This window comes from Harpia harpyja, chromosome 6, assembly GCF_026419915.1.
Source record: "Harpia harpyja isolate bHarHar1 chromosome 6, bHarHar1 primary haplotype, whole genome shotgun sequence".
Lineage (NCBI taxonomy): Eukaryota > Metazoa > Chordata > Aves > Accipitriformes > Accipitridae > Harpia > Harpia harpyja.
The window spans coordinates 11,529,558-11,556,062 of NC_068945.1; the positions used below are offsets into that span (position 1 = coordinate 11,529,558).

Sequence of the window (26,505 nt, forward strand, 5' to 3'; positions counted from 1 at the left end):
ATCAAATAGCAAGCAGACACCCACATCCTAGGAAAAAAGCAAAACGCAATGAAGACAGTCTACATGAACTTAAGAAAACACAAAAGCAGAAGTACATTGTAAAACAAAACAAAATAAAATTATTATAGATCTCAAAGAGCAGTTGCTGATAGGATTTTCCATACTTGATCTTTCAAAAAAGAAGTATAAAAAGGAAATCTGGAATACCAAACATAAATTTAAAAAATAGCAAATACAGTTACAATTTGAGAATTGAGAAACGTTACCTGATTAATCCCACAATACTTTTAAGGGAAGCAAGGTCAAAGCCATTTCAAACTTTCAAAGCAAGCCCCAAGCTTTCCCTCATTTTCATTTCAACTCTCAGAGTTCTGAAAGTCAAAAATAGTATCATCATGTTGAATTATTTTTTTTCTTAAACAAGGTGACAAAGGACAAGTTGAAGAGAAGTGCCATTCCAGATCAAAAATAAGGGGTAGGAAAATGTTTGCAAGTTTCTTTCAAAACAAACACACCCCCCCCAATACCACGGGCAGCACCTCTAACACTCCTAAACTTCATACTAACATCTGATGATTCTAACAACCAGAATTGAACTCCTGTCTTTCTCTTTTCCTCTTTCTTCTGTTTAAAAAATAAATACATTTTGCACCTATCCTAAAAAAAGACAGACAGCTTCTCTGAATTACCACTGCACATCTCACAATTTCCATTCACTCCTTACAGTCTTTTCAAGTACCATGGCCCCTGCAAGCAGCGCTCACCAAAATTCTTCCAAAATCTTGTCTAAATTTGCTCTCTCCCAACAACTACCGCGCACAGAACTTCACACTGTCACAAGGACATGTGGGCTCAGGAACAACTTCTAGAGACTCCTGGCTTCTCAGGCTGGCAAAGGCTGGGCTCGGCGCAGAGGTGACAAGCAGCGTCTCTCGAGCGGAGGCTGCGGCGTGCGCGGGGCTCCCGCTGCCCGCCTGGCGCAGGCAGAGCCCGGCCCCAGCCCCAGGCGAGGTGCAAGCCACTTGGACCAAGTCGGCCCCTCGGTAGGGTGTGGGAGAGGTGGGACGCGTGGCAGACCGCAGGCTAGCATCATAACCCTCAGCAAAGGCATGGGTGAAAACTTTATGGCCGCTGACGGCGGCAGGGTTTCGCCAGGGGGTCTGCGGGAGGGGACGCACAAGGTACAAACGCCGTAAATCCCCGTCAGGTACAGCACACGCGATTGCTCGCCCACTGTCCAAAGCCGAAAGCCCAAGAGAAAAACTCAAAAGTTCCAGAAGTAAGTTCTGGTTTACGTAATACAGTAACGTGACAAGGATTTGCTTAATTTGCAACATAGTTTTTAACATACTCAAATACAACATAATTTTACCTTTCGTACGAAGCACAGAAGACTTCACACATTTTCCAAGTTAGATAAAAACCCACAGATACTTTAAAAGGGAAAAGCACTTCGCTTCTAAGGATGCTACTTGTTAAACGAACTCCTTGCCATCAGCAAAGACGTACTACAGCTATTGATTAACTGCTGTGAGCGCTTCTTTTCTCTTGACTACAGTAGCAGAATTCACAGGCATTGAATATTTCCAGTGTGTATAGGCACAACATGACTTACGACTTAGTTATGCTATAACCAGGCCTGAGCAAGAAATTAATTAAAAAAAAAAAAAAAAAAAAGCTAAGAGGATGTCAGACTGACTTCTGCAAGAGTTGTGAAGGCAGAGGTATCTGACACACAAACATTGCAGGTACCCTATTCAACATTAAGAGATTTTTTTTTTTTAAGTATAGTATGAAAAGCATGAGAAGAAACTATAAATCTAACCTTGGGAGGAGATAGTCTTTTTCCTGTATAAATATGTAAAAGTGTATTTTATACAGCTACAGATATATCACATTACACAGACACGTATCCCTATCCTATCAGGGAAGCTTCACATTTAAGTAACTCAAGCAGATACTATATACCTCCTAAATGATAAAGCCATAAATGCTCATTAAAAGCTCCCTGAGAAGTAGTAAATATTTTGTAAACAAGTTATGTATTTAAGATCTCTGGACAGCAAGAGAAGGAAAAACAATTCCTCTCCTATCTAAAGGTACCAATCAAACACACTATGCACATAAACATCGCAAGATGCTTGGTGGGAGAGCGTGTGTATGTGTTTGTGTGTGTTTTAATTAACTCCTTGAATGCATATGATGAGCCAGCCACCCAGAATTAGTAATGCCAAACTCCCGATTTGATTCAAATGAAATGAATACAACAGTCAAATTGTGCGGGCTGATGTGTCACTCATCAGCTCTCTCATTTGGGCTTCCAAGTCTAGTTCACAATTTCAGCAACTGGTGAATTATTGAGATGTTCATTAAAATCCATAATCTGTAACAGTCAACTTCTTCCTCTCTAAGCATAAGCACAACAAATGAAATCAGCGCACACAGGACATTAATGAGTAGTCTGCAAATGCATTAATTCCTTCAGCCTTCTCTCAGAGAAATAAAATCATGTTAATTTTGGTCACTGCAAAAAAAACCATTATCTGAAACTTTTAACTAGCACTGTATTTATTCTTCAGATCCCAGACCCCTAGACCCACAAATGTAAGCAATAAAGTCCTTTTCTCAAAACATCTCGGTGGAAGGTAAAAGCTATTCAGCCCGATATTAAAGAAATTTCATTGGGTTTTTTTGTTTAAATGAAGGAATAATCACTCTTACTTCTACAGGTAGATTTTAGGAGTGGGACGTCATTCTGAGCAAGCCGGTTAATAGAAAGGTATCATTCTTTCTCCAAAATTCTCAGCAAATGCAGCAGCAGAAGAACGCTTTTAGGGTAACTTTAACTAAGAAAAGCACTTAGGAATACGCAAAGTTTCCTTTTAGGAAAATGATTTCTCCATTTGACAGTGTTGGTACAACCCCAAAATAAATTCAGTGGGAGTCCAAAATGACTCGTGCAGTGCAGCAGTGCAGCAGCTAAGTATATTTTTTTCCTCCCAGCAGAGGCTTGCTTTACATCCTTGAGCCCTTCCTCTCTACAAGCTATCCACTAGCACAGACAACATTTCGAGTGCACAGAACTGGTGACTGTAAATGTTGACCTTGTTCTACCATCCCCATCCCCACTGCTCCCATCCACGCCTTTTGTCTTTTCTAGTTCTTCCTTTTTTCCTGTGGAAGCACTAACCCATCCTTCTTTCTTCCACAAACACTGCATACCTCTTTACCTTGAACTGGCATGTTAAAAATAAAAAAAAAATAATTACAAAAAAAAAAAGAAAGAAGAAAAGAATGAAAAAGAGAAAGGATGTCACTCTCTCCGGATGCCTAGCGTACCCTCTCTCTCAGTCTACAGAGAAATGTAAATATGCAGTAATTAATTTGGGTTTAAGAACATTCCATACACTAGGGACATTGTTAAGCAGTCACTTTATCTATTTTTCATTTATCAGATTTTATTAAGACATTAAAACTTTATGTTGGGCATTTCTGAGATTTTATCATTCTGTAAATTTCACAGCTGTCTACGATGGTTCTGGCCACACTGTCTCTACCTTTTCCTCAATGAAGTAAACTTTCTTTCTATTGTGGCCATACTTGTTATATTTAAGTATAATGACCCATCTTTTAAAAAAAAAAAAACCAAACCACAAAAACAAAACACAAAAAGACAACAACAAAAGAGTTATTCTTTTTGAGACCTTTAAAGCCAATTCAGAGTGCCACAGGTACATCACAAAGTACAACTCAGAAGTCATCCTTTCCCTGTGTAACAAACAGAGCAGATTCCAGTTATAATTTCTTCCTACAACGTTTCTGCAAACATCATCCCCCTCAGCGTACGCATTCTGATGCTGCTCTCAAGCAAGCAGCTGAACCGCCACAAACAGAAATAAAGACGTGCAAGTAACTTCTCAGGAAAGGACGAAAACCCTCACATTTTTGGTATGGTAATTAATTATACATGCTAATTCACAAAACCTACTGCAATTTACTAGTGATGCTGAATGAATTAATGAATGCTTATTCATCTGACACTGAGGATCATTTTCATTCCAAGTGTGTATCGTGAATGCCCCCTGATAATAGCCACAGACACATAAGAGACATCCCCTTGATTCAGATCCCTTCAGTTAGGGTGACTGAAAGTTTCTGAACTGTTTGCAGTTTACCGGGATACACTGAAACATCACGGGAAAGACGACAGGGAAAGAAGAATAACCTCCTGAGATATATACAGACGCTCTGAGATCTGAACTGCAAACAACTTCGCCTGGTAAATCTTTACCTCCTTGTAATTTGCTATTCAAGTTTAAAAGGGAATAGTAGGAGATGGATAGTAATAACAAAACTGAAGTCGGTCATGCAGATACGACATGCTGGACCCCAACAACTGCAGAAACATGCTCCAAGAACTGTGTTTACTGTGAGAATCTGAGAAAATAACCTGCCATAAATGTCTAAAAAACAATCACCTGTGCATCATGCATATATACATACGCGTGAACTCTACGAGCGTGTGTGTGTCTGAGGATCTGTGCATCTCCATGTAAGAGGAAGTGTGTCCTCATGGCTGTTTTCTGATAAACACACATATATTACATGGACAGTATCTACTCTGTGTATGTGTGCGCAACTATAGTCAAACACACACAATGTAAACAAATGGTAATGATTAACAGAGGTATTGGTTTGTATTACCAATTTCAACTGCAGAGGGAAAATTGTTGAAAAAAAAAATTATACGTCCTGAGGTTCATTTATTGCTTCCCATTTCTACTGCTTGCTATTATCTGCATAGCAAAAGGAGAGCAGCGTATTGATTATTTAACTAGAATGTTTACAAGAGGAAAGCTGGGATCTCTGAAAATGAAACGTATGCCTGGGGGGGCGGGGGGGAGAGAGCAGAGAAGGTCATTCTATTTCTAAGGAATATGTTTTGTCCCAAATTATTTGTTTATATATAAAATTTATACAAATATATATTTACAATGCAGAGAGACTTCAGATTAAAAAAAAAAGTCCCCCAACAGGAAAATGAAAGGACTTCATTCTGCTTCACAGTTTACAAGTAATCTGTTCATCACAAAGTTCAAAGAATAACAGAAATCACTTGCTTATAAATGTATGTATATAATCTTAGTGAAGCATATGAAATACTTAATCTATTAATTGTATGAACAAGACAAATGCATGATCATGGTGCTAGATCAGATTTGACACCAGAAACAGTAACAGTTTCCTCAGGTAGTTGAACTAAGTTAATATAATGCACATGAACAAAACTAATTTTGTTCTATTATTGTAATGATAACAAACCAAAGAAAAACGCCAAGTATTCCAAGCAAGTCTGGAAAATTGTATTAAAGACGACCTTGGAGCACTGCAACCATGCCAATTCCACTTTCTAATAAGGAAGTGTTCTAGTCGCAGAATAAGGATTGAAAGCGTTAAAATAGTTCTTTTCTGCGTTTCCCAATTTTATTTTTCTCCGATCTTTTAATTCAAGCATTCTTTCCTGTCCTTTCTCTGCATGCGTGTTCCTCAGCCCACTTAAAATGTTTTTATCTTGCCTTCTTTTCTATGCCTTTACTATCAAATTCAGTAGGTTTGAACGATGAACAGCTTGACTTAGCATATTTTTAACCAGCTGGTCTAGCACCTAGCTTGTATTGCATAGTCAGATACAACCAAATGTTTATACAGGAGGTAGCTTTCACGAAGACGAGAAAAACCTAAGTAATGCGCGTCCTGGCGTTCTTTTATTTACTGCTTAGAAATGAAAGTTTGGATTGTTTACTGCAGCCACACAAGGGACTATTAATAACCTTTAAAAATGAAGCCACAGGGAAGGGATGCCGGATCATCGATGGACGTGCGTACGAGCGCCTGAGAAAACGCTTCACAACCTCCCAGGAGCGCCAGATCATATGAAATAAGGACTAAACTCTTGGAGGTCACAAGCTGTCGCCAGCGACAGCAAAAACTTAATTCCAGGCAGGGAAGGCTCCCGCTCCGGGCAGGGGGAGACGGGTGCGTCTACGTCATACCCAAACCCCACTCGTCATACCCAAACCCGGCTCCTGACACTCCACGAGAGAGGCGACGGCCAAAACTTGGAGGCGAGAGTTTCACTTTTTTTTCTTTCCTTCTCTTTTTTTTTTTTCCCCTCCTCAGGCTGAAGGATGTTCTCCTGACGGAGGGCCGGGATGTTAACTCGCCTAAAAATAATCGCTGCCGCTACATCAACAAAAGGTCATGTGCTCAGCGAGCGGAGCGCCGTCCCAAGTTTGACGGGAGGGCGAGGCTGGAAGTCGAACCCCCCGCCTCGCCCGCCACCGGGCATCCTCCGTCGCCCGGGGAGTCCCCGGGCAGGGGCGGGGAGGTGCTGCCCGGGGAGGCTCCTCGCTCCCTGCGCCTCGGCCGGCCGGTCCGGCCAGGGGAGGTGGGCTGGCGGAGGGCACGGCGGCCGCCGAGGCGGCGGAACAAAGCTGCGCGCCGCGGGCGCACCGCCGGGACGGCCGGCCGGGGGGGGCTCGGGGGCGGCCGGCCGAGGGGGGGGCTCGGGGGCGCCCGCCGCAGGCGCGGGGCTCCCCCGCCCCGCCCCCACCCCCGCCCGGCTAACTGACACGCCGTTTGAATAGCCAAGGTAACGCTCGGGGCGGGGGGGGGGGGGACGGGGACGCACGACGGGGACCGGGGGGGAGCATCTCCCCGGCCTGCCGCCAAGCGCCGGAGTTGCGCGCCCGTCCCCGTGTGTCTGTGCGAGCTGCACCGCGGGCAGCTCATCCGCGCACACGCGCGCAAACACGCGTGGTCATATAAATTAAAAAAAGAACGATACGACAACAAACCAACCACAAAACAGAACAAAAAAAAGGGGGGGGGGAAGACACCCCCGCCCCCCCCCCAACGCAAAAGGCAGCGGCCCCCCGCCCCAAAAACTCGACTCACCTTTCAAACTCCTGAGGTAAATCAGGGTCAGTTAGCATGCTGGAAAAGCACAATTTCCCTTTGTCACAGCAGCCACCTATGGTCGCCTCCAACTGAACCTGTCAAGTGAGTCCAAACCTTCTAAACCGATTGATTTTCTCTCTCCCTCCCTCCCTCCCTCCCTCTCCCTCCCTCCCTCCCGGCTCGCTCGCTCGCTCTGAGCTAGGACTCCTTGACCAGTCTCTTAAAGGGGCAGCGCGCCTCGCAGCAGGCTGCTCGCACAGCTCCCCCCACAGCGGCGCGGCGCGCCGCGGCTGCGAGGCGCTGGGCAACCTCAGGGTGCCTGTCCTTTCCTTTTAATTCTGCTCGCCCGCCGCCGCGAAACGGGAAAAGGCAACTCGTTCGATGTCCTAAAAACCGGGGGGGGGGGGGGGGGGGGGGAGCGCCCGACAATCCACCTAAACCGGCAAACCAGGAGCAAATCCCCTGCGCTGAGGAAGATCAGTGGAGAAAGAAGATAAAACAAGAGCAGACTGATTAAATTGAAACAGTTATCAACTCTCTCGGAGTTGAAATAGGGGAGAAAAGATTAGACACATAAAAATGTTACCAAAGGCATTTGTGCTCCGAAGAATTTTCATTCCTTTTTCTCCCCCCTCCCTCTCCGCTCTCTCGCTTTCTCTCTCCCTTTCTCTCTCTTTGGGGAGGGGAAGAAGGAAAAAAAAAAAACCACACACAAAAAAAAAAAACCACCCCGCACAACAATCAGGCATTGTTCTGCGGGAAGAAAAGCAACTTTGACAGATTGAAATATAGCAGAGGCCCCTTCAAGGAAACCTGTAAACAACTTGTCACTCACTCTGTCGGTCTCACTGTTAGCTCTTGCTTTCCACAAAGTGCTGCGAACCGTCCTGGCAACAAACCCAAAGTTTCCTCAGCTCCAAACTCCATCAAACAGCCCTGTTGTGTGCAAGGGAAAAGGTAGCCACATGCCAAAACAGCGGGCGCGCACACACACGCACGCACGCACACATACACGCGCAAACAACCACCAAAATAAACTTTCCGTTCGCCTGCTAGGGCTTTTCTTGTTTTCTTTTTAAAACACACCCCCCTCCCCCGGGCGAGCAAGAGGAGTCCCCTCCGCTGTGGATCGCTCTCATCCCCCCCGCCCAGACAGCCCCTGGTAAGAAGGTGGACGAAGCGCGGCCGCAGAGCCCCCCGGCTGGCCGGCGGAGCGCAGCCTCCGCGGCACTTCCAATTATCTAGATAAAAATCTGGCAGGCGAGGAAGGCAATCAGGTAATGGACCTTTGACACGCGGGGACGGAGGCGCGGGCAGCACCCGCGCGGGCCGGGCAGCCGCCGCGGGCCAGCCCCGCCGCCCGCGGACACCCGCAGCCCACTCCGCTCCGCTCCGCCGGGGAGGGCTGCACCGCCCGGCCGAACGCCGCGGGGAAATTCCCGTCCAAGCCCCGGGGCTCAGCCGGGGGCTACTCTGGAAGCGGAGCACACAATGCCTCAATAGTCTGCACGGCCCGTGTCCAGCCTGGCACTGGGCTCGCGGGGGGGGGGGGGGGGGGGGGGGGCGAGAAAAAAAAAAAGGAGAAAAAAACCCGGTTTCCCCGTTCTTTAGCACACACATGCACACCCACCCACCCACCACCACATATCTATACTCCATTCTTTCCAGCTCCCCAGCCCTAATTCCTTTCTCTCTTCTTTTTTTTTTTCTCCTCCTTTAATTTGCAGCTGGACAACATTAAGGGCCTTTAAAAAACACGAGGTTTTGACCCCACAACAGTTTGATTAGGTCCACTGCCCCCTCTCTTCCCCTCTTATCCCTGCCTCCCAGTGACACAGGGAAAGCAAGTTTACTTTTTGAAATATATACACATATTCGCACAGAGCGGCCATAAAATGTTCAACATTTTCATGCCCACTGGCTTAAAAAAATTCCAAATAGAAAAGCTTATTATTTTTATTAATATCCAACAGCTACACTGTTTAATTCGTTCCTTTTCCCTCTCGATGCCTATGTTATAAAGCAGCAGGCTCACACACAGGGGCCAGTCAGTCCCGTGTTGGCATAAAGGCATCACCAGCTAGAAGCCTGAGATGATCATTTTAACCACGAGTAGCAAACCCACTTGCAACTTATGCACATCATCCCCAAAGTCCATCAGACCATTCGCGAAACAAAACGCCGAAGCCAAGTTTGCAAAAGCGCCTGCACCGCAGTTCATAAAAGAGGATCTGCGAAGGCTGCCTCCAGCCTGCCTTACACCACCACAGCGCTCGGAGCGGAGTCACATACAATCTGTCAGCTTCTGGCATGAGGTAGATCTAATGGCTCCTCACTGTGGGGCAGGGTAAACTGACTTCCTTCAGTAGCCCCTAGCAAATAATATTTTCCACAGAGGTCCATTCATAGGAGTCTGACAAACCTAGTTAATATGTACAAGGATTTTTCATTTGTTATTTAGTAGCTAGCCCTCTTAGGACAGCTATGAAGTAGACATTGAAAAGGCAGCAGATGATTAAAAAGAACAATTCCAAATACTTTCTCTTTCATCTGAGGGTCTCAAACCATGTTAAGTCTCACATTACTCCTCTGCAGGTAATAAATATAATTAGGGCCGATTCCAAAACTTTATTTGTATTGAAAAGTATCTCACTCTGCAGGGGCTCCATTCAAATCAGCAAATCTCTGTGTGGAGTAGGAGGCTACTTAGTAGGAGAATTTGGCCTCAAATAAGGAAACCGAGATGCAGGCAGGCTTAGTAGCTTGCCCAAGTTGACACAGTTAGCCAACTCCAGCAAAAGGATGAGAAACAAAGATGCCACGTGCCTCACAGTCGACAACAGTCCTTATGCTGCTGAAACACATATACTTTAGCTGTTTCTCCCACAAAAGCATGATTTTTACATCTACTATTTGGTTAAAACACATTTCATTGCTGTATTCACATTTGTAGGGCCCCTTTTCTTGGTCTTTCATTTCCCCCTTGATGCACCATTGCCCATCCATAACTGCTGTTCCTTCTCTGTCACTTCTTGCTTTGTTTCCCCTATTTCCTCACACTTGGCCTTGGGAGAAGTTTGCAGAGAGAAGCCACTCAGAAGCCCCAGCTGGAGGAAAATTAAGACCACCTTTTATTCAAAAAAAATTTCAACAGTTTTGGCAGAACAGGACTACTGTATTTTGACTGCATGTTAGCTCCACTCAGCTCCACTCCACCAACTGCCCTTCTTCTTCCATGTCCTTCCCTCATCTGTTCACATACATCTACCCCTTCCTATATAATTTCCTGTTTGAGCTTTTTCAGGGCAATGGTCACATACTCCTCCAAGCTGGTATTATGCCTGGCACAATGGGACTCCTTGGTTGCTGCCTCTCAGCTAATATGATTATAAACCAGAGCAATCACCATCAACATCAGGAATTATGGAAGAGGACATTGGCTAGACTAGGAAGAAGTACAAAGAACCATAACAAAAGGGGGGAAAAAAAGCAAAAAAATGTTCAGGGGAGAAAACAAAGATAACTGAGCAAGAGCGAGAGCTAAGAAGGGGAGAGGAAATGGAAGAAAGGAAGGAAGTAGAAATCATTCCCCTGCATGCTTCTGACATGAACCCTTCTTTTCGCTTACCCAAGTTTACATTTACTCTTACCTCAAGACATTTTGCGCTCAGGTGCCTACCCCTTCTTCCTGGTTTCCTTCATTTTATGTTTTCTGCAACTACTGAGCTCCCTCTCCCCGCTTGGGGGGGGAGGGGGGGGAAGGCAGCAGGGAACACAGTTGGGTCCAAAAAGGAGGAAAAAAGTTACTGTTACTATTGTATTAATATTGTTTTGTACTACTGTATTATTGTATTGTTATTACTAGATTATTAACAATCCATTGTATAGACTTACCGATAAAATTATGTTCTCATAGTAAGTTCAACTGCAATCGCAAGAGGGAGAAAAAGCAAGTTAAACAAATGGTTTGAGGGAATCTCTGAAACCTTTCTACAAATCATTTCATATTAACTTTAAGGCTTGCTTTTTAGAAATTGCCAGGTCATATCACAAAGGCTGCTATCATATCAGAAAGTGGAAAAACTGAGGAATTAGGATAAATAACCACTGACCGAGAAGAAGAAAATGTACGTAATATGCAACTGTCCAGTTTTTAAGGTACAAAGTTTTATCTTGTCCTGAAACTTTTGATTAGTACTAGCAAGCCCTGATGCCCCTTTTTGCCAAGAGAGTCATAGTTATAAAACCCACTTGCATCTTGGGAGATCTATGTTCCGGTCTCTCAATTCTCTTCTCAAACTGAGAATTTGGGATATAAATTCAAATATCTTCAGCTGATGAGAAAGATGAAACCTCCCCCCACCCCTCCCCCAGCAGTTCAGTGAATCTGCATTTCTCTTGCTTTGCTTCCTTTAAGGGGTGCCCAAAACAAACCAGTCCAGGTAAAAGAGGACAATTTGGGTTGAACTAAACAAAAAAGCTCTGGTTTTCATTTAGGTGAGGAGAAACAACTCAAATCACAAACTCCTATCTGAATTTTTGTGCTTAACTGAATTTTTTTGTCGCTATTGTGGTTCTCCAGTTCAAGAGGTGAACCAAAAAATCAATTATCCACCCAGCTCAAGTTAGAGATACCATAACTCTGGAACATTGCATACACAGAATCCACAGGTCTTTATACAAGCATATTGGCAGAAGGAAAACCTTAAACAAAACATTAATTTATTTTTTTTAAATCATCAAATGATAGCACGTCAGCCCAGTGCCTTTGGCAGATACTGCAATACAGTAAGTAAAGGAAGTGCTGGGAAAAAAAAAGAGCTTTTTGGGTTTTGTTGTTTCCACTGTAGGTTTTAATAATAGAGACCTACAAAGTCCAAGGAAATGTAAGATGTTCCACAGAAAGATTTACTGGAAAATTCTCACAGAAAATATGCAAAACTCTGAAGATCCTAAATGGATTTTCTTTCTTAGGCACACATCCAAAACAACTGCAGCATTAAGAATGGATCTGTAAGATTTCTAAGAAAGGGTGTTTTGGAACAGGTTACAAGAGAGCAGAGGGAGAATAGAGTGGGGTTGATGCATTTACTATGAAGAGTATCTTGCAAATAATGAGTGCTTACTTCAGAGTATGGAAATGTTTAGCTACAATGCAGTTTGGATCATATGCTTAGGAACAGATTTTTCCTTTCAGTGTGCATGCCTAGCTGCCATTTCCATTAATGGGAATTAAGTACATGTGTCAAGAGAAGTTAACTCTTAGAAATATAACTAATCTATGCTTTTTTTAAAGCATGTAAATGCCACATCAGGCATGTTCGGTGTTGGCAAAACTGAGTGCTGAATATAGTATAGCAAAATCTGAGAAGGAGAAGGCGGTCTGGAGGACTGAAATTTCTGTGCTATTTAGAGTTTTTCAATTTACTGTATTTCTTCAAGGAAAAGTAAAACCATCTCATTTGCAAGTGGGAAGCCCTCATTTATCAGCTATTTACTTGCAATTTCAGCAGGGGCCTACCATCTGCAACCCTCCCTGTAAAAGAGAACTGACGCTACCCTTAAGAAGAAACCTGAACCTTCATCTAAAATTTGAATTCAGACTTCCCCCAGGGTCACTAAATATTACAATAAAGTTCCTAATCATTTTTAAAAGGAGGTCGGCACTCTTTGATCCTATCCATTCCACATCAGCCACAGTAAAGGAACCTCAACATTAATACAGATGTAAACTATAATATAAATGGGGTTTTTAGAAATAAAAATAGTATATGTAAATACAATTAAAATTAAATTACATATATATTTTGGTTAAAAGTAACTTCTAATTGTGAAAACAGGAAAAATTAGAGAGGACACATTCCTGATTTTGTGTCCTGTCGTCCTGTTGCCGTGTGTCCCCACCCCCCCATTCCTTTATTTTGGGTATAACTTTTTTTATTATTTCTCTATGCTGTCAGTTAGCTACAGGGTCTCTTTACTGTTTGTCTTAGTAGCCTTGGTCTGCACAGAAGCAGCTTGAAATAAAATTAAATAAAACCAGCACAGTTTAAAAAATAATTCACAAAAATAGAGAGCATATCCATAGATAGGAACTGTGCTTGAAATGATTTAAGAAGCTAACTGGATTTCAAATTTACAGTTTCTCATTACTAAACCAGGAACCTGTTGCTCTAAGCCTTTTTTTCTATGTTCTTTTTTCAGTGCAGTTATTTTGCATGGAACCTACTGTCCCAGCCAAAGCCCACAGCCTCACCTGATGCACAGTCTCCCTACTCTGCCTCCATCCTGACTGGGATGATTACTTTCTGAGTGACAGGCCTGTTTACTGTCAGTGCCCATCTGATCTTCAGCCTCTTGGATGACAATGCCAGCAGGAACATTCCTCCTCGGTGTCATTTGCAATGACTGTTACAAACATGTAAATGACTGCCACAATATACCGGACAATGAACCTAACTCATTTCATACAGATAACCAACTCCCATCAAAAGGAAATGACTCCCTTTTCCCCCCATGCATGTGCGGAGGAGCGGTCGGTAGAAATCGAGTCTCTTCTGAACAGGCAAGTTTTATAGCCAAACATAAGCTTCTGAGCCTAAGTGTCCTGAAAACACAACTTTGATCTACTTGTAAAAGTAGATAATAATTGTTCAGCGTGATTCCAAGTGCACTGAAATTGAGATCTTTCTGCTTAACCCAGTGAGTCTTTCGGCATGGCTTTCTATATAGTTCTTGCAGGTTTTATCACCGCATTCTCCTCACTTTCCCAATAACAATTCTGTCTATTTTTTTAACACATCCACTGAACAGGGTTAGAGTCATCACATTTTGTCTCTGTATTTCTAATCTGACTGTTTTTTCCACTATAGTCTGCTCTTACTAACCTATGTGTCAAGGATGCTGGGTTTAAAACAAACAGATTTGCTTCCATTGATTGTCTGATGTAAAACAAGCATCATGCAATTAAAAGCGCAAGGGTATTTTGGAGTAATCCACAGCACCTAGTCCTATGTGTTTTGTGAAGGCATCCCAGCCTTCCTCTTGTGGTCATGAGGTTTGCTCTGGTGTTTGCAATCAAAATTCTCCATGCCCACAGGTACATCTGTCTGCTTCTCTTCACTAGAAGCGGTTGTCTTTCAGTGCCATTACGATCGTTTATTATACTTTTAGCATAGGACTACAGCCACCCTCAGATAACCAGACTGAGCTCTTTGGCAGTGGGCAGGATACAAACACATATAGCTCAATTCATGGTTGCCCTCCCTTTTATATACTCTGTTGGATTAGAGAAAAATTGGGAATATAAAATACTTCCAAATAATATGACCATTTTCTATTCACTTTGTACTGGAAAAGCAGTGAAGAATTAGGTCTTTTGTAAGAAATAGCCTCTATCTGAACCAGTTTACAGTTTAGACTGTAATTAGACAAAGAACACAAAAAAGGTAACATTCTTACATTCTGTAAATTGCTTATCTATTTTATTCCTTTTTAGTCTGTATAATCATAAGAATTCATGTAACTGCTATCTAGTAAATGTTTCAAAAATATAGATGCTGAAATATAAGGGTTTTAAATTCAGAACAAATTTGTAAATATATTCCCTTTCTACTGTACCATACACAAGGTCCCTACATTACATATACAGTCTATGATAAGATTATTACAAATTAGTGTTTATTAAATGCACTCTACTGATATTTAACTTGTTATACATGTCACTGGGAAGATCTAACTGTAAATTAAGCAATGATTCTAATGATGTTAAATACGTCTCTGTAAGGGAAGGAGTTCTAAAACACTATCTTACACCTTGCACACTGAAACAGCAATCAATGAGGATGTAGAGTTATGTTTCATTTATAAAGTTACAAAAGCATACCTTACCCATTCATTTATTTTAACGGTGGTCTGATGCAGTTTTATGAGTGATTTTCCACTTTTGAGTCAAAGCAAAACTAATGCCATTTGGTTCTGCCAAAGCAAAAAGCTGAACTCCTACTTCCATCACACAGACTCCAATTCAGCCACTATTATAGAGAAATAAATACGTAAGTACGGTATAAAACAGACCAATGGCTTGTTGTTATTGCTATTTCTATGGAGGCTTAACTCTTGCTTCTCATCCCTCATTACATGGGACATGTAGAGGCTAGAAACATTGCTGGGGTAGCATGCTGAAGGCCCCTGGGAATGCTTCTGCACCTTCTATGGGGAAAAAAAGAAAATACCGCTACAGTATTCTGAAGCATATGTATGGGAAAATCAGAGTATCAGGGGACATTCTTCAAAATCCCTAATGCAATCCAGGTACAGGGTTGACTACCTTCTATTACCAATTAGCTTGCAAGCAAGACAGATCTTCAACAGTTGCCATTGAGGTATATTCAGAATATAAAAGAATCAGAAAGGAGATATAAAAAACCACAGCCAACAACAACAACAACAAAAAAAAGACACCCCACTGGATTGAGACAAACATTCATTAAGATTAAAATACAAAGAAGTTTCTCAGGAATGTTTATCAAAGAAAATTTATGTCATAAATTTTCTTCTGCCTGGAGAAGATCCAAAGCTGTGTCTCTTCTCTTGCCATGTAACATTGTACTGAATCCAGACTGCACATTTGGTCACCCACTTTTCCCCTTAAATAACACTTTCTATTTCTGATGTGGCTTTTGTTTTGTTTTACAAAGTTTAATTTCTCTTTCTTTGTTGATGCATTTTCCTTTTGTCATTATTTCAGAGTTATGTAAAAGTAATTAGTGACACGATGCCAAGGACTGAACCTCACAAGCAACCTAAATATTTTGATTCACTGAGAATGCAGTCCATAATTTACAAAGTGCCTGACCCCTGTCCAATAAATAAAATAAAATAAATTAGATAACTTCTGCTTGTTAACAGCCTCAGGCATACAGAGAAAAATGTCAAAATGCGGAAACAGTGAATGTCACCACATCAGATATCAGAGATAGTCTTTTGACACTTTTTCAAGAAACAAAATCACATTCGTACATACCTTTTTAGCATTTGACCCCACATGATCAATCCTGTCAACCATCTCTCCTGGTATTTGCATGTAGCCACTGCCCTTTCTTGAGAGCAATGTGGTTCAAAATCTGGGCAAAGATATCACATGTGAGAATGTCACAGGTGAAACTTGTTTTCTAATGAATTCTGAGCTAGCAATAGAATGGCAGCAGGTGTCTCCAGAAGTGCAAATTGAGTGGAAAACAGAAGGAGACAGAGACACCTACTTTTTTTTTTTTTTTTTTTTTTTTTTGCAACTTGCCATGAATTTCTCAGAGGGGTCTCAATACTGTAGTCAAAGTTAAAACCTGCTGTATGCAGTCAGGACAGGCCTTTGGCACAAAAGCAACCATAGAGCTCTGTGATGACAATCTCTAAAAAGATCACAGTTTTTAGAGTGATTTGTGGGCCATGAGATAGGGCCACTAAAAAAATGCCCATGACATTACCAGGGATTTGTGTTTAATTGCATAAAAAAAGATGTACAACATTTATTAAAAGCAAATTTTCTTCCAATAGTTTGAAAAATCACCACAGAATTTAAGTGAGAACTCTGCCTCAAACACAGAAGCTACAGCCTTCGTCAAAACAAGAGACAATTCTCCACTATATTATGTCCTAGATGTTCAAAGCAAGGTGTGCTCAGACCAGACAAGCATTCTATAATGACAGAGGGAAGTTTATTCCTGACCCTCATCTCCTGCTGGCTGCTTTAACTCTAGCATATACATTACTTCATAAAAGGTTGGCCTAAGTATGAAGTGGCTTAAAATACAAAATAAACCAATTTTTATAAGACAGAAAAAACAGGCAAGTGCACTACCGAGTTTGATACCATGAAGTACCAACCAAGGCACACCACGACCCCACAGCATCCCTCTGAAGACCACAGCTGCCTGGTGCAGGTCCAGGCACTCCTGGCTGGAGCTCATGGCTACGCAGGCCAAGTTGGATAGACAGAGCCTGATGTGTTACAGAACCTCACCTGTTAGAGGTGTGGTCTGCAAAGACAGGGTGAGAGCAACTTTTTTCATGGCTAACTCCAAAATCTTGTATTTGGACACATAATGCAGAGATAAACATGTGAGTCTTATTTTATTTCTCTGATATGGAAATACTCAGGGAATCTGGACCAAAAGTGAATGACAAGTTGCATAAAAAACTGTTTCCTATTTTGTATTTGAACGTTTGCATTTGACTGAATGACTTGTTCTTGTAATTACTGAAAGAGTAAAAATGAGTAACTGATCTCCCTTTCTTTTATTTCATAAACTTCTAGTTTCATTATTTATCTTTTCTCGAAACGGTCTCTTAGCTTTTTTCTCATATAGAAGTCAGTCTATTCAAGATTAAAATTTGCACTGCTTCTCTTTGAATTTCTTCTGTTTCTGCTATATACGTTCTTCAGGTAGCCTAAGCCATAAAGAACTCAGTATTACAGGAAAGGGCTTGCTACTGACATATGCCACTCTAGTATTTTCAGCATTATTTCTTATTCCATTTTCAACAACTGGATCTTGTCTTTGGATCATTCCACCTACTTTAAGTGTTCCATAAGGAAACATAGGTCGTCTTGCCTTCCACTCCCAAGTGGTTAGAGTTACGCTAGAACAGAGCAGTGAACATCATCACATCCATTTTTCTTCCTGACGTGCAATACTCTGCATTTGTCAACACCACACTTGTGTAGCCATCCTTCCCATCTTCCTGCATGGAGTCCTCTACTATCTTCTCCAGCCCTGACTTGAATGATTCTGCCTCAGACGCAAATGTTTCTGTACCACTGGTCACTGTCATTTTCAATTCATTGATACATATATGTGAAGCAAGACCTGCAACACTCAGACTTTGGATACCCCTGTTGTAGTTTTTCTACACCAAACGTTGATAATATACTTTTAGTTTTGTCTTCTGTCCCTCAGAGGACTATTTAATCCTTGAAAGTACTCCTATCCCACAATCACTTTTCTAACAGTCCCTTGTGAAGGTCTTTTTAAAAAACTTTCTTTAAAGGGAAAAAAAAAATCTAATGATTGTCTGTTACTATTTGTTGACAAGCTCAAGGAATTATCATTAGACATAATTTTTCTTTACAAAAGCTATGCTGATGGATAGCTATAGTATCACAATACTCATCTGTATGTCTCCTAATTTTATTTTTTATTACTATTTCAACCAATTTATCAAGTAAGGAAAGAAAATTCATTAGACTAATTCTCAGCATCAATTCTGCTTTTCAATTAAAGAGAAGCAGAAAAATTGCTTTCTCCAACCTTACAGGTTAGAAGCCAATATTAAAGGAAAGACTACACATTAAGTTAGCAGGCCTATTTGAGCTCACCATCAATTTCCAGTAGCACATTCTGATATGTCTAACTTTACCTGATACTCTGTTGCTCTTCATTTGATAAGTTTAGCACCTACTTTTCCTTCACTTTTTTCTTTGACAGCAGCTAATCCTTAATATTGCAAAAGAATGGCTACAGGTTAGATTTCCCCCTTAAGTCTTCTGTGATAGCATATGACAAAGAAATAATTTGGTTTCTCAGCAAGCCCATTATCCTCCTTACCTATTATTCTGTGTTACAATACCAAGGAAAAAATCCTTAACTATTATTCTGTGTTACAGTACTGAGGGAAAAATTATTTACAAACTTGATGTGGACAGCCTTTTAGAAAATATCTGAATTTACTCCTTGTATTTTCAGCAGAACAACCCATCCTCAAGACACTATGCTTGTTTTGGATGGGGTTGTCTTGCGTTTCTGGCTAGCAATAATCATGACATCCTCCAGTTTTAAGCCACACCTATTCCAATAGCACACTTCCTTTCCTAATACTGTACACTGGGCAGCGCAAACCAAGTCTTCAAATAAAACTTGGAACCAAGTCCATCCCCTAGACTTGGTAAGCCCTCAGGGGTTGACAGACTTTCACTATACGTTGATTTATCGAGGGAGCCTATAAAATCAGAGCCTGTCTTTGTCAAGGCAGTATGAAACAGCATCAGCTTTCTAAAGCTGAGGGAACTATAGCTTCCTGCATCAGGCAATTGGGCCAGGGATTTTGCAAGATGAAGCCACCATGTAAGAGTTTTGATAGTCTCTGCGCATGGTTGGACTAGCCCATAGAAGAAATACAGTATTTTTTTATTAATGATCCAATGACCTGCATTTACAAATCTGATTGCAGAGTTTTGTATGACTACTCTGCAAAGCTTGCACTATTTTCATAGGCGGGAAAGAAAGCATGTGAAACCAGGATGAAAAAGTTTCAACATTAACCAAAACCTGGCAGGTTATTTTTTTTCTTTTAAAAACTACATAATTTTTATAAACCTTACAAAATATTTCCTTGCATTAGAATTTTAGCTGCGAACACTGCTTTCATTATTGGCAAATATACATAGTCTCCCTGCCACTCTCTCTGATATCCATACAGGACCTGTAATGTGACCCATCCCTAAAATACAGGATATTCAATGAAAAATTCTTAGTACTGTATTTTTAAATGTTGTTACACGCAAAATCTGTATACCACAATGGTTGTTTATATGTGAATATTCAGTTATTAACATAACACAGTAAGTATACTGTATGGGGAGAACTACAGTGAGAAACAATCTTAGAAACAATCTGTCGGACTATTCAGATTCGCAGGTTAACGAACACCAGGAATAACAGAAAGGAGGCTCTCCCCCACCTATGTGGGCAGTACAAAGGCAACAGACCAATTATATATGCTTAACTGGATCCCACATCATGTGGACAGTGAATCCCATGCATCTTTGTTGCATTAGCCTGACTGCACACAGTCATTCTTTGCATAAACCAGGAGCACCTGTCTAGGATTTTCAGATGTTCAGCATCGGTTGCTTAAGAGTCAGATGTTGCTGAGCTGTTTCTGGCCGTCCAAAAATCTCATAGATCACTGCACAAAGCAATGAAGCAGCTTATCACTGAAAGCCATAGCACATTGCCCGATTCTTTACAGTTTGCATGTCTAGAGAAGCTTTCGGACTTAGCACGTTCACTGAGTCAGTTACAATACAGAAGAGGATCCCTGTAAACAACACATGCGGGTCTCCTGGCATCATTCTAAACTGGAAGCTGACACTGACCATTTCCATTCCCATACCGGTGAGTAAAAGTTTCCTCACATTTAGACTACAGACAATTCTTACTTCTGGTGATCTAAAATATACTCTATAATATTTGAGGTCATCTCCCTAACAGTGTGACCATACTCCTTGTACTTATGCCTTTATTCACAGGTAACCACATAAGTATCATTGTTTTATCAAGTGTTTAAATACAGAGCTGAATGAAAGAAGTATTCACAGAAAGCATTCAGTTTGGGTACTGTGATCCATTTCAAACATCAAAAAAATACAAACCTAACAAAAATCATGAAAAGATAAGCGTGAAGTGCCTTTATGAATATAAAGAATCTATAAAGCCGTCACTAGGTGGGTCCATAGCAATGGATTAGACTTTGAGAGATGTTACATGCAAAACATTAATGCTTAAAACAGATGCAATACAGACCAAAAGAGAGTCTGGAAACAGGAAAGCAAAGTGGGAGAGATTCTTTCCTCCAGCTGCAGAGCCATCAGGCCTGGAAACCAAAGGCCTGAGGAGCTGTATTTTGCACTGGCTGCCCACCCTTGTAGATGTTTTCATTAGGAAGAGTACAATTCAAATTATAACAGAAGTTACTCATGTTCTCTGGTAAGCAGGTCCACGTGCTCACATAAAAGTGGTATTTCTCCTTTCTGTAGGAGTAAGGTTGAGGATCAAGGAAGGTATTTTTACAGACCCAAATCTCTGCATCTTCAAGCCAAAGGAGGAATGTTCCTAATTCATCCTTGAAAGTGTTTCTTTGGGGCAGTGAGTGGAAAGGAAAGCGTCATTTCTTAAATTACTTTCCTCTTGAACTGCCATAAGAGTTGGGTGTGGGTTCCAGGCAGAAAACCCATTATTTTTGGTCTGGTCACATTTATTCAGATCTAGCCAGACTTTAGCCAAGTAGGAAACTGCCTCAGCGTGGCCACCATGACAGCAAGGAAGGAATAACAGGTATTTTTTCATTTCTGCTAAGCAGAAGCTCCTACCAGAATACAAAGATGATGGAAAACGTGGGTGGATTATTTGGTTCCAGCTGGCTCCACATCACACCGTAAGGAAATGCCACGATCTTTGACAGGTTCATATTAGCAAAAATCAAGCAAAAGATTATAGGAAGGCTTCCCATTCCATTATCAAATAATTTGGGGGAGGGAGAAGGAAGGGAGACTAGCAGTTTTTCTTTCTAAGCTAACAGGAACTGTCTATTTTTATGACCCTTTTAGTGTTGAAAGCATTGTCTGAAATAAAGACTAATCTCAAAGGACGTGAAAGCAAACCTATCGTTAGACTATTCAGAAAATGTAAAGCAGGAAGAAATGAACCATTTTCATCTGGTGGAGCTGGGCAGGGGAGGTGGGCTTATCTTACTTATCGCTATTCGTGCCAGGGTCTGGAGGGCACCGCCAGCCCTGATGGACCCCGCCCACCCCCAGGACTCCCCCCCCACCCCACCCCTGGCTTAGGACCCCATTTCAGCCCCCCAGGGCCATCAGCCCCTGCCCCAGCGATGCCGCAGCAGGGCCCGTCTCCAGCTCCCCCACATCCCTGCCCTGCCCGAGCCAGGCCCGCCCGTGGGCCCACATCCTGGCCTGGCCCCATGGAGGTGCCCCATGCCTGGGGCCGGAGCTGCCCCGGTGCCCCCCAGCTGCGCTGCTCCTGGCTGGGGGTGGGACAGGCCCTGGCTGCCAGGCCCTGCCCTGCCGGCCTGGGGGGAGCCCCCATAGCTCCTGGCCCCCAGCGAGCGGCCAGCCCCTGCTGGCACCCTGACTATCAGCCCTAGGTTGTCACCCACCTGCAACACAACCAATAGCGGAATGCCAGTAACAAAACCTAACCAATAACCTCCGATACCTAAACCAAATAAAAATCCACATCACAAGCACCTTCCTTATGGAGACGAGAGGGGGAACGCGCCGCTCGTACATGAACGCACTGCTCCCAGTTACACGCGTAAGCTGTCTATGTACAGAATGAGGTGCCTTAAACACTAGACGGAGACTGATCTGTGGCAGTCAATAAGGAAGTAGTGGGGACAGTACTTAAATAATAACCCCCCCCCAGTGTGTGAATTCACTGCTACTGAGAAACCGCTCCTTGCCCTTGCGCCCCACTATTCAACCGTAGCTTCTGCCTTTGGATCTTCCCAGGCCCTTGTTTTCCGGAGGGCAGAAGGGACCACCTAGTTCCTCTGAACACTGCCAGAGGAGGAAGAACGGAGGGCAGCGCCTACGGCTCTCCCTGTCCCGCACACCCAACAGTTCAATGATTAAGAATGACTAACTTCACCTGGGAAACGGAGAAGCTGGGGCCAGCTCTCCTCCGCCTGAAGGCTACAAACTCACACCCTGCTGTTCCTAAAGACTTGCTCCAACTGCCAGGCATTAAAGCTGCGACTACTGACCAGTCAAATACAGTAAGTCTCTCTAGAAGCTGCTGCAAGATGCAGAAAACTCACTTTGATGGGAAAGTTAAGTAGCACGATGACGACCCGCTAGCACACCAGGTAAGGTACGCAACCGAGAAGATGGTCGTCTAGCTTCCACACTCTCTTCTATGGCCTCTTCCTTAATTTTACATTAAATGAGCATGGATGAAGTATTAAAATTGTTTCATTACCTAATTCATTAAGCTAGGAGAGAAATCTCTTTCTGCAGCCAATTCAGTCTTCTATTTTTTCTGGCCAGTTTGACTGATTTCATTAAAAGCATTACAGATCTCAGCCAATCCCAGATTCTCCTACATTCTGGTGGTTGGGCCACTTTCCTCAAAAGTGGGAAACTTACATCTGATCCCCCTTCGGCAAGAGGAGAGACTAACCCCCACAGAGCAGCACTTAATTTGTGGATTTGGAGAGATCTCTGAGGAAGATAAGTGCTACACTGTTCACTTCTACCCAGACAGCAGCACTTCTGAGTCCACTTTATTTTAAGTTAAGGATCTCATGCAATTCAGAAGTTTCAGCACAATCAGAGTAGAAAGAAGCTAAGAAGAGGTTCTTGGGATCACAAGATTTCATTTAGGCACTTGGGCTTTGTCACTGTTCACTTTAAACACTTGCAGATCTGAGCCTAAGTGCAGCTCCAATTAAAGAGAACAAGATATTCCCTATGTAAAGAAAATGGATGTGGTTGGAATAAAACTCCCAGACAGGAAACAGGCTGGAAATACATGTAAACCCAAGAGTTTGAACCTGGCTTTTAGCAATCCCTTCAAATTAGTATCTTTGTTTCCTAAAAATACATGCTCGCTACAACTTTAATATCTGCTAAAAGCCATTCAAATGTGCAAGGAGTGGCAACGGTTAATTTTTGTTAAGTATTACTGTCAAACCACACTAGGATATACGCAGAACTCGTCACATGGTTCTTTCAGTACAGTTAAACAATGCACTTAGCCAAGACAACATAAGATAGCAGCACTATGGTGTGAGCTAAGTACTATTATATCATCAGGACACTCTCTCAAACGAACACTCTAAAGACACTTATTTAGTAATTTCTGAACGATTTTGACTATAAAATTAACCCTTTTTTGATTTCAACATGCATCACCAAAAAATACATATCATGTAATCTCTACATTCAGCAAATGTAATTGAGGTGAAGATGAGCTGCCTAATAGTTTGAACAGGTGACCGTGGGGTAGGAACTCCCCAATTTATAATGCCAGTGCTGGTCCAGCTTCTTTCAGATCTTTAAGGTCTTGTCAACTCTAGCACTAAGTATCCCAACTCTAAAAAAAGTTAGTATCTATTTTGTGGAGCTTCCAAGAGAATCAGCTAGTCAATGTTTTTTTACAGCACTTTCAAAATATAGGCTACTGCATAAGTGCACAGAATTGCTAAAAGAACTGACAATGGATCTGGATTGTCTCATCGAGAGACTATTTTCTTTGAATCACTGCTACTGTGTTATTAACTTCTCTAATAGATGGCAAGGATTTGTGGAAACCAAGACAAAAGTTCAGAATAGAGGTGGATCTCTGTGGGGCTATATTCTGCAGCTTGCTCTAGAGTCCTCTCATCAATCATCTGTTTACTAAATAGGCAGAGATGGGGCAAAGGATGGAATACTACTTACTGGATGACCTGGAATTGTCGTGAACATTCATTTGAAGAAAACTCAATGTTTGTTCATACTTAGTTTGCATTCTTTGGGATTTATAGCTGTTCTGAAGAGATGAGGCTAACAGTGGTGGCCATTGTAGCTGATATGCTGTTTGGTGTGGTATTTGGATTTTGGTCAACGGAGGATTTTGCTTTATATGCATGTCAAATATGTTGATAAACCAGAAAAACCTTTGTTGCATATCTGATATATTCCATGTCAATAATGCTGAAAAAAAGCCTCTTGTATTGTATACTATTTGCTTCCAATTAACCCTGAAAAGAGAAAAGCAGGGAAGAAGGCAAAAAGACCAACAAAACTCAGAACTTTTTAAGTTCTTCAAAAAGGTTCTGTTCAAACAGCAGTTCAAAGTATAGTCTGGTTCTTATTTTATCCTGAGTTGGCTTATCCATCCACCATAAGGACTTCTTTAATTCCTGTAAAACAACTGTGTGTTCAGGAGAGTGTCTATTCTGAAAATGTTTCTATTCATAAAAACGGTCTTGCTGAATTCTAGCTCTCCAGTATGTTTGCAACTCAATGTGAGATTTACTGGCTGACAGATAAAAGATGTCTTTTTCAAGCACCAGTCCTGAACACTCAGTAAGGGATCATAAAATCAATCTGGTTACCTAGTGCCTTATCCAGCAACAATAGGAATAGATAATTTGTTCACTGTCAACACGTGGACAACTCCATTGCGTTCGCTGCCTTCAGTGGGGCTGTACAGCCATGTGGAAGAGCCACGTTGAGATAGATGCCTGCTCCTGATGCACAAAACAAAGGAAGTTTCATACCACTGTTCTCTGAAGCTGCCGCTCGTACAGTGTGGAGCAGGGGTCGGCAACCTTCCAACGGTGATGTGCCAGATTGTAATTTTCTTTCCCAAATTAGAGTTTAAGAATGCTGGCAGGAACTTTGCAGGAGCCAACAGACGCTGCCTCTCAAAGAGGCAACATGCTGCCAATCAGCTGATTGGCAGTATCTTCCCTCTGTGTGAGGCAGGGGCTCTGGGCTCCCAGGGAATTAGGATCTCGGTAGGAGCCAGTGCCTCTCAGAGATACCTCCTGCACTGGCCTTCCTGTGTGCCATTCTAAATCTGCCCTATGGTACTGATGCCACAAGTGGCCAGCTCCTAGCTTCTATCCTAAAAATCTGTCCAGAATTCAAAGCCATATCCCAACTTGGGCACCAATTGTAGCATGGAGGAAAAGGACCAAAAGAAAATAGCATTTAACACTCCCTGAAGCTTGCAAAGTCATGGGAAATAATACAAACTTCCTCAGTCATGCAAGTTGATTTGTAACTCTGAGTTTCTGTCCAGGGGCATGTGGGCAATTCCAGTGCCCAAACACACGTTATAGAGAAAAATTCACTTAAAATAATTACATGTGCCCTTGCACTTGCTTCAAATTCACGTACCTTTTTCACTGTCAGGACTCAACAAACGTTTTCAATTAGTCAGAGAGTAAATACACATAAAAGCAACACACTGGTTAGGGTAGAATAGATAACTACAAGCAACTCTGCACATTTTAAAATGAAAAATACTTGAGACAACAAACTAATTTTCTGAGTTTTTTGTTAAGACAGTTATCTGAGCTTAACTGAGACGCAAAGACTACCATCTCTACTTTTTCTTTCAAAAACTATAAAAGGGGACAAGAGTCATTCCACCTCTTTCAGCTTTCGAGCAAGTATCTGTCATGTTTTGAAGGCATACAAATTGTGCGCGTAACCAGCAGCGCTACCATCAGCCACAGTGAAGAGATACAAGTGTGGAACCTTGCTCTCCTCAATTCTACACTTTCCAGCCAAATTGAGTAGTGATGCAATTGATAGAGCTGCCACTGTGTCCTCTTAGGGGCATTTAAGAGCAATGCTAGCTACTTCCCATCTTCCTACTTCCTTTTCCATGCAGGCTATAGTTCACAATCTTCCTCTAAGAATAGCAGTGGCTCTAACTTCTGTGCCACTGGCAGTACTTCACTGGCTTTTGTTCAGTAAATAGTCTAATTCTGCTGAGTTGGTAACAGCTGATATTGTTAGTGATATATTGTCCTAGCATTAAACACACTGTCATTTGGCAGGATGATTGACCAGAGTCTGAATCGTGGCAGAATAGTGTTTTGCAGTTAGTTTGGCATTTCTTTATTAAGTTCAGGTTAGATTCACTTAAGGAATGCGCTTGCCAGCTATGCCACGTTCTCGACTTTATATCCATCATGATGATTAATGGTCTATTTACAAAGATATTCATAATGAAATTCTTACCT

General features: G+C 42.1%; 1 protein-coding gene across 11 annotated transcripts in view; it reads right to left on the reverse strand.

The window, feature by feature from the left end:
• SOX5 (SRY-box transcription factor 5) overlaps positions 1 to 26,505 on the reverse strand; it is a 649,933-nt gene that overhangs the window by 288,675 nt on the left and 334,753 nt on the right. For 9 of the 11 annotated variants that reach the window (XM_052789117.1, XM_052789115.1, XM_052789114.1 and 6 more), the window contains exon 1: positions 6,958 to 7,089. The exons of the other annotated variants lie outside the window; for them this stretch is intronic. In XM_052789117.1, the coding sequence (XP_052645077.1) occupies positions 6,958 to 6,995 (38 nt within the window). In that variant the 5' untranslated portion in view covers positions 6,996 to 7,089. Of the gene's footprint in view, positions 1 to 6,957; positions 7,090 to 26,505 lie in introns of those variants that run through there. 11 annotated transcript variants of the gene reach the window in all.